Source organism: Chionomys nivalis (genome assembly GCF_950005125.1).
Source record: "Chionomys nivalis chromosome 23 unlocalized genomic scaffold, mChiNiv1.1 SUPER_23_unloc_1, whole genome shotgun sequence".
Taxonomy (NCBI): Eukaryota; Metazoa; Chordata; class Mammalia; order Rodentia; family Cricetidae; genus Chionomys; species Chionomys nivalis.
In genome coordinates, this window is record NW_026646869.1 from 2,241,835 (window position 1) to 2,250,019 (window position 8,185).

Genomic DNA, 8,185 nt, shown 5'->3' on the forward strand with positions numbered 1-8,185 from the left:
AAGGTTTTTCTTTTTTTTTTTTCTTTTTTTTCTTTTTTTTTTTATTTTCGAGACAGAGTTTCTCTGTAGTTATTGGTGCCTGACCTGGAACTAGTTCTTGTAGACCAGGCTGGCCTCAAACTCACGGAGATCCGCCTGTCTCTGCCTCCTGAGTGCTGGGATTAAAGGCGTGCGCCCCCCCCCCCCCCCCCCCCCCGCCTCTTGAACTCAGAGATCCACCTGCCTCCGCCTCCCAAGTGCCACCACCGCCCGTTCTTTTTTAGTTTTCTGATATTCCTTCTGGTCCCCGACAATGTAGCTGAGGCTAGCCTTGAACACCGATCCTTCCCTTCCACCTCCGGAGTACTGAATGACAAGCATGCACCTTGGTGCCCGGCTTTGCACAGGTCGTACCTTTTATCTACCACCTTTGTTTTTTTTTTTTTTTTTTGGTTTTTCGAGACAGGGTTTCTCTGTGGTTTTGGAGCCTGTCCTGGAACTAGCTCTTGTAGACCAGGCTGGTCTCGAACTCACAGAGATCCGCCTGCCTCTGCCTCCCGAGTGCTGGGATTAAAGGCGTGTGCCACCAGGGCCCAGCTTACCACCTTTGTTTTTTAAGGCTGCCTCGCTCGATAGGTTATGCCTGCCTGGAACTCCTGCCACAGCTTCGAAATGCTGGGATCAGTTGCCGCACTTGAGCCCAGCCTGGACACAGAACTCAGTGTTTTGAGACCATTACTGTGTATATTAGGCTGGTCTTAAACTTCAGTTTGGACACAAAACTCATTTTTACCCTCCCTTGAAGATCCACCAGCAGGATATTATCAATACATAATTAAGACTTGATCAGTATAAATCAAAAGGCTTTATTTCATATTAAAAAAATAAATAACAGAAAACTATACGGGTTTAGCCTCGCCTCCCACCGAAGTCAGGCTGGGTGGAGGGGCTTCACTGGGAAGGGGAGAGGGTGTGGTCAGAGCTTGGCTCAAGGGCGTGGCCTAAGGAGGCACAACGCCCACGCTGTGGAAAAGGTGTGGAGGCCTGAGGAAGAGGTGCGTTTCCAAGGCGAACCCATGCTCTGGCCCGGAAGGCAGGGGTGAGGTAAGGACCCAGCTCCTTCTCTGCCTGGGCAATGCGGCGAGCAAAGCGGCTCCGATCTCGTGCGAGCTGCTCCCAGGGACCACGGCGGGCAGCCTGGGCTGGTCCTGCCCAGACAGCAAGGAAATGAACTGTGACTTTCTCAGAGAAGTGCACCTGGATAGATGGGCAGAGGCAAGACATAAAAAAAAAAAAAAAATTAGTCACACAAAAACACTTGGTATTTGAATAGTCACCTCCTGACTGTCCCTCTGACTCACTCGCACATGTCAGCTCCATTAGCACAACTACCACTCCCCTGCCTCTTTCAGGAGATTGCAACAGGGTGAACACAGCCTTCCCATGTAAGAACTTGCAACACACGGTCCCTGGAGTCCCCGCCTCCAGCACGCCTCCTTAGGGATGTTCAGGTCCGGCCCCTCCTCCTCCCGATTGGGAATCTAAACCCTTTGTATAATCTCTGAGCTAGAATCCAGGCCCCGGCACTCACCTTTCTGGTCCGCAGGGGAGCTGCAGGGTCCTGGTCCTGGGTGGGGGTTCTCAATAGTCTGAGCCTCCTTTGCAGTCGAGGGGGCAGCTTAGGGGCAGCCCAAGGTGCTGCTGGCTTCTCTCCAGGTAAATAGAAGGCCACCTGAAGAGAGGGCTCTGCTCCTACACATCCCACTGTCTTCTCTCCAGGCAGACACCGCTGAGCCTGAAGGCAGGGACTCTTGCCTGAGTCCTCTGGGACCACATTCTCACATTCATCATCTTCTGTGTCCTCTCCTGGGCAGTAGACCCAGGCCTTCAGGAAGGCACTTGTATGGGGGGTGGCACAGGTCTGAGCTACACTGTCTTCCCCATCTGATCCCCAGTCACTGTCATCCTCCGTGTCCTCTCCAGGTCTACACACCCAGGCCTTCAGGAAGGCCTGTGCAGGAGAGGTAGGGGAAGACAAGGCCTGGCCTTCTTCCTCTTCCCCAGCTGATCCCCAATCCCCATCGTCCTCATCCTCCGTGTCCTCTCCAGGCCGACACACCCAGGCCTTCAGGAAGGCATTCCCACTACAGACAGCTTCAGCTTTCCCCTCTTCCTCGGCTGCTGCCCTCTGACCAGGCTGATCCTGCTCTGCCCCGTGCGGCTCTCGGTCGACTTTTCCCTCCTGCGTAGGCCCCTCTCTAGAGCAGTACTCCCAGGCTCCGGGGTGAGAGCCTAAAGGAGAGCTGGGGGCGTCAGCTTTCTTTTCTGTTCCTTTTTCCTCCGTGGCTCGATGTCCTGCCACCCCTGGGCAACACACAGAAGGGTCGGGCTTGTGTCCTGGGTCTCTGTAAGCAGCAGAGGCTTCTCCATCCTCTTCCTCGTCCTCGGCTGGACCACCCTCCCCGTGTGCTGTGGGATAAGCCAGCTCAGTCCCTCCCTCTTCTCCAGCCACCACCTCCCCGAGGCTCTTATCAGCACCTTGCAGGCTAGGGGACAGGGGCTTAGGCAGGCCAGCTGTGTGTTCCCTCTGCTGCTCTCGAGGGCCATCCTGTCCTTGCTTCTCACTGTAGCCATCATTTGAAAGTCCCCACGCTTCAGGAGGGGAACTGTGGGCTTGAACATCAAAGGAAGGCCCCTGGGCTGCTGGACTCTCCCCAGGAGCTCCACGGTCCTCAGCGTCCCCCTGAGGGAGCTTCCCAGGGACCAGGGGAGGTGCCACCAGAGCCTTGGTGGCTATCTGATCTGCTCCTATTACTGTTTCTGTCAGCCAGGGCTCTGGACCTTCCGGGCCCCTCAGGCGGCTCCAAGCCCGGCTGAGGAAGCCCATCAGTGGAGACAGGAGGTAGAAAGAGTGGACATCTCTCCAGGGCAGGGTATACTGGGGTCTTGGGGCCATGCGTCTGGGCTGTAAAAGGGGGAGTTGTTTAGAAGCCATTCTGGAAACAGTATCATACCACAGCCCTGAGTCACGGTAATATAAATAGTCACGGTACCAACACGAGAATCCATGCCTCAAATTCCTAACAGCACTGCTCACACAAACCTCCGCCACCTGCTTCTCAGTACGCGACAGACGGCACTCGGTTCTACATCTTTAGACCAAGGGCCCACCCTCCTAAACCCTTTCTTCAGCCCCCGTTCTCAGACCCGGGAGCCTGGCTTCTAAAGATCCCTTTCCCCTCAGCTTATATGTTTACATTATGTATTATATAATAATTATAGATGCTATAATTCACGCCCCCCAAAGCTGCTCCTGCCCCCTCCTGCTTCCCTTTAGCCGGCTCTAGCGGCCGGGCCCCTCCCCTTTAATCGCAGAGCCTAACTTCAATTTTACTCAGACCCTCCATGCCCGGCTCTCTTTCCCCAGCTCCCTCCCCCAGACCCCACGCACCGGCGGGCTGCGCGTCACCCCGGGGGCAGGAGCGTCGGTTCGGGCTGCCAGAAGCGGTCGCGGGTCCGGAGGTCTCGCAAGGCCAGCGCGGTCATGTCGCCCTCAGGCGTGCGGTTCGGGGACGCGAAGTCTCACAGGCGGCCGCAAGCAGTATCCCGGCAAAGGGACGCGGAGAGGCGCGGAATCTCGCATGCAATCTTCACCAGTTGAGAACAGGCTCAATCTGGGCCGGAACTGTCAACCGCACTTTTATAGCTGCGCTGACGTCACCGGGAGGCGGGGCTTCGGAAGTCCCTGGGAAAGGTGGGAACTGGAAAAACAACACCGCACTTCTCGCGGACTTTCCGGGCTTCGTGACGTCACGGCGGCCTTCCAGGCAGACCGACTGCTGAGCCGGCGGGCTGGGTTCCTCGTGCGTCCCCACCCCAGTGACTTTCCTTTCTATTTTTTTTTTTTTTTTTGAGACAGAGACTGGCCTCGAAATCAGTGATCCTCCTGCTGCTTTCTTCTAAATGCACCACCACTTTTTGCCGTTTTTTCCCCCAAGACAGGTGTGATTTTTGAAGGCAAAACATTCATTGTTGGTTTTGGATTTTTTTTCCCCTTTGGTTGTTTGTTTGCTTGTCTGTCTGTCTCTCTCTCTCTCTCTCTCTTCTTTTTTTCCTTTGGTGTTTCGAAACAGGGTTTCTCAGTGTGGTCCTGGCTGCCCTGGAACTAGCTCTGTAGACCAGGCTGGCCTCGAACTCACAGAGATCCGCCTGCCTCTGCCTTTCTAGTACTGAGATTAAAGGCATGCGACACCACTGCCCATATGTATTTATTATTTTTTTAAAAAACACTTTTTTTCTCCTATAAAGTGTATTTGTGTTTAGAAGTTGCAGTTTTAGTATTATTAACAGAAAATATATAGCAAAGGTTTTTTTTTTTTTTTTTTTGTTTGTTTGTTTTGTTTTTCGAGACAGGGTTTCTCTGTGGTTTTGGAGCCTGTCCTGGAACTAGCTCTTGTAGACCAGGCTGGTCTCGAACTCACAGAGATCCGCCTGCCTCTGCCTCCCAAGTGCTGGGATTAAAGGCGTGCGCCACCACCGCCCGGCTAGCAAAGGTTTTCTAAAAGTGAAAAAAATAATTATTAATGTTGGAAAAATTAGCCTTATTAACATATTTACAGACTTTTACTTAATACGTGCTCCTTTGGAAATTACTTGACGTGACATTTTACAGCATTAACCCTCCCCAAATCTCTACATAGTGAGCACTTCAGCTCTGTCTCTAACCAAAGCTGAACCATGTGATTTGTGGAGCCACAGCTCCAGTCTCCTGGTCACTGAGACACTGCTCTGCCCCTTCCCCTACAGTAGCTTCTCTCTACTCTGCTCTCCTCTACTTTCAGAATCACGTTTCGGATTTCTTCTCTTTCTGTTTTCATTCTCAGGGGAGGAAACCAGTTCACCAAATTCATAGGGAGCTCAGAATTTAGTACTGGATTCTCAGAAAAGCCCTCTACACCCTGCAGTATTATGCGCCACAGTCGCTGAGGTTGTTCTGCTGTGGACCTTTTGGGTTGGAACCCCTCATGACATCTTTGGAAAGACTTCTTTTGTTTCCTTTTTTAACCTTCCATTCCACTTCTAAACACTCTTTTGTAATTTTGACAACATTTGACGGAGAAGGACTGTGTGTGTCCGTAAGGAGGATACAGGGTTACAGACACTAGGTTTTAAAGGCCACTGTCCTATTTCTGAATTCCGGCCCGTCCTGATGCTCTGAGAAGTCACTGAGTTCATCTTCCAGCATTCTGCCTCCTTCAGCTGACTGATCACCGTAGTTTAGTCTGATTTTGCTTAAGGCATCTGGATGATGTATAGAATTTAAACATTCATCCTTTAGCCATTCTCCCTTTTAGCTCTATCATTGACTTCCTGCCATGCAGATTCTCCATTACCTGATTCTTCATTTTCACCTACAGCATGGATTTAAAAAAAACTTTTATTTAAAATGCCAGCTGGCCTGGTGGGGTGGTGGCACACGCCTTTAATCCCAGTACCGGAGAGGCAGAGGTAAGGAGATCTCTGTGAGTTCAAGGCCAGCCTGGGCTACAGAGTGGGTTCCAGGACAAGCTCCATAGTTACTTAGAAACCCTGTCTCAAAAAAACAAAAATAATAAAATGCCAGCTGTGCCTCACAACCATATACAGTAAGATCGTGTTCCCTTTTCCAGAGTACAGGCATGCATATAAGCAGAATACTGTATATATAATAAGTAAATAAGTTCTTAAAATTTATTTACTTTTTATCAGTTTAAATCCGGGAAGGATACAGCACCACACGGATTCTTTGCCCAATGGCCATTGTAGGAAGGTTGCTTCGGAATTTGGCAGGAACCACACCACTGTTTCCATGGCCCAAGTTACTTTTCTCCAGATCACTCCGGTTTTGTTTGGTTTGCCTGATGGTGCTACTGTGTTGTTTGTTTTTTGTGTTTTTCTTTTTTTGTTTTATACACGTAAGTACATCTCTTGCCCAGGAAGAATTCAGTTTCATCTTGGGCATAAACACCCTCAATTTTAAGAAGAGCTATGTGCTCTCTCAGGTTCTGGAGAACTCACTTATAACCAGCAAAAATGGCCTCGCACCACGGCCTTCCAGACAAATTTGCCTTTTAGAAGTCCTGTTCCCAGCAGGCCTCCACAGGCGCCAAGGTGGCGGAAAGACATAAATAAATCTTTTAAAAACTAAAAAAAAATGCCAGCCGTGGAAGTGCAAGCCCTGAATCCCAGAAACTGAAGAGGCAGAGAAAGGAGGATCACTGTGAATTCAAGGTCAGCCTGGACTAATAGCTAGTTCCAGACTGGTCAGGTCTACACGGGCAAAAAAATCTTTTGGGGAATGATATCTCTGCACTCGAGAGGGAGAGAATCGGAGTCGGAGCCTAGCCAGGGCTGTGAGTGAGTTCCGGGACAGCCAGAGCTACATAATGAGACCCAGCCTCAAAAAAGAAAAAACAAAATAATTTTTCCTTACTTTATATGAGAGGTTTTCCTTCATATATATGTGTGTGTATGTGTGTGTGTATGCATGCATGCATTCATATATATGTACACACACACACACATACTATGTCTGTATATGGTACACGTGGAGACCAGACGATGGCTTCTGAACTTATAGAGTTAGAGAGGGCTGTGAACTCCATGTTCTGGGAGATGAATCTGGGAGAGAGGCAAGTACTTTCTCAAGCCCTGAGCCATCTTTCTAGTCTCTTGGTTGTTTTGGTGTGTGGGTCTGTCTGTCTGTTTAGGGACAGCCCTTTACAGTATACTCCACACTGTTCTGGTACTAACCTTGATATTTGGGCAATCCTCCTACTGTGCCCAGAGAAGCTGTGACCCCAGCCTACTGCCTGCCTTCATGGAGCTTTCTCTTTTTACTTCTTTTGAAGGTTTGTTTGTGTCTCCTTTGTTTTGTTTGTCTTTTGACAGGGACCCATTTTGTATTCAAGGATTGCCTGGAGCTGGCTATGTAGTCCGGGATGAACTCTAACTACATTTGTAGCCCAGACTGTCCAGGAACTCTCAGCAGCCCTACCCCAGCGTTCCTGCATAGAAGCTACAGTGTGACCGCGATGCATCCTGCATGTGATGCATCCTGCATGGAGAACACTGCCAAGCAAACTCTCTTGCCATCATAGGCGGACATCTGCATTCTCCACTGCTCCAAAATCATGTGCAATTTGAAATTCTGATTGGGCTGTGCCCTGGTGGGGTGCGGCTCTGTTTAAGTCCCAGATCCAGATCCAGAGACCAAATTCCAACCTCCCTTCCTCTCCCTACCTGGCGTGTGTCTCTGTGTGTCTAAGTGTGTTTGTGTGTATGTGTGTGTGTTTAGTGTGTGGTGTGTATGTGTGTGTGTTTAGTGTGTGGTGTGTATGTGTGTGTGTCTAAGTGTGTTTGTGTGTATGTGTGTGTGTTTAGTGTGTGGTGTGTATGTGTGTGTGTCTAAGTGTGTTTGTATGTATGTGTGTGTGTTTAGTGTGTGGTGTGTATGTGTGTGTGTTTAGTGTGTGGTGTGTATGTGTGTGTGTTTAGTGTGTGGTGTGTATGTGTGTGTGTTTAGTGTGTGGTGTGTGTGTATGGTCCGTGTGTGTTTGGTGTGTGGTGTTTCCGGGGATGGATCCCAGGGCCTCACACACCCTGGGCAATGCTCTCTGGGCTCTGATCTGCAGAATAAGGACACCTCCCTCCTAAAGGATTATCAGTCTCATCTGAAGGAGAAATTTCAAACTGGCCCCTTAACTCTGTCCTTGCCAGAACCTAGCTCTCTGGGACACCCCCCCCCCGACTTCCAGGACCAGTAGCTGACCATGGATGCACAGTCTGTGAGTCCTGACTTTCGACTCAGCCCTTCCCAGGCACCCACTAGCAAGTATCCCAATTTTCCAAAGTTTCAGGAGTTAGAGACCCCATTCTTCAAAAGACCCAGGACAGCTCTCTAGGAGGTGCCTGGAGCTCAGAACTTGAAGTAACAACACACTTGTACTGGGGTTCAACTCTCTGCTTCAAACATTGAGGAGTCCCAGCAACAGTTTAGGAAAGCCAGGAGTTGGGGAGCCCAATCCCTTCCCTTAGCTGTGGGGACAGCTGAGCCAGGGGTCAGGCTGCAGTGGGGAGGCCAGAAGAGGCGGAGACAGCCAGGATTGGGAGGGGAGGCAGCAGCGTGGGCGGCTGCCAGAGACAGAGAAAGCCCAGCAGAGAGGAA

At 50.4% G+C, this 8,185-nt stretch overlaps 1 protein-coding gene and 1 pseudogene across 4 annotated transcripts; both read right to left on the reverse strand.

Moving 5' to 3' along the window:
• Window positions 1-825: 825 nt before the first annotated feature.
• Ppp1r15a (protein phosphatase 1 regulatory subunit 15A) lies at window positions 826-3,638 on the reverse strand. Of its 4 annotated transcripts, none has more exons than XM_057761035.1 (3): window positions 3,431-3,638; window positions 1,571-2,944; window positions 826-1,236 (listed from the first exon to the last, which is right to left on the reverse strand). In XM_057761035.1, exons 2-3 carry the CDS (start codon window positions 2,933-2,935, stop codon window positions 931-933), a joined length of 1,671 nt encoding a protein of 556 aa, XP_057617018.1. In that variant the 5' UTR covers window positions 2,936-2,944; window positions 3,431-3,638; the 3' UTR covers window positions 826-930. The 4 variants fall into 4 exon arrangements, with proteins under 4 accessions (XP_057617018.1, XP_057617020.1, XP_057617019.1 ...); XM_057761037.1 differs by lacking the exon at window positions 3,431-3,638 and having other exon boundaries at window positions 1,571-1,862; window positions 2,103-3,300; XM_057761036.1 differs by lacking the exon at window positions 3,431-3,638 and having other exon boundaries at window positions 1,571-2,343; window positions 2,518-3,298.
• A 2,090-nt stretch (window positions 3,639-5,728) lies between these two features.
• LOC130868892 (60S ribosomal protein L35a-like) lies at window positions 5,729-7,153 on the reverse strand (annotated as a pseudogene).
• Window positions 7,154-8,185: the final 1,032 nt, after the last annotated feature.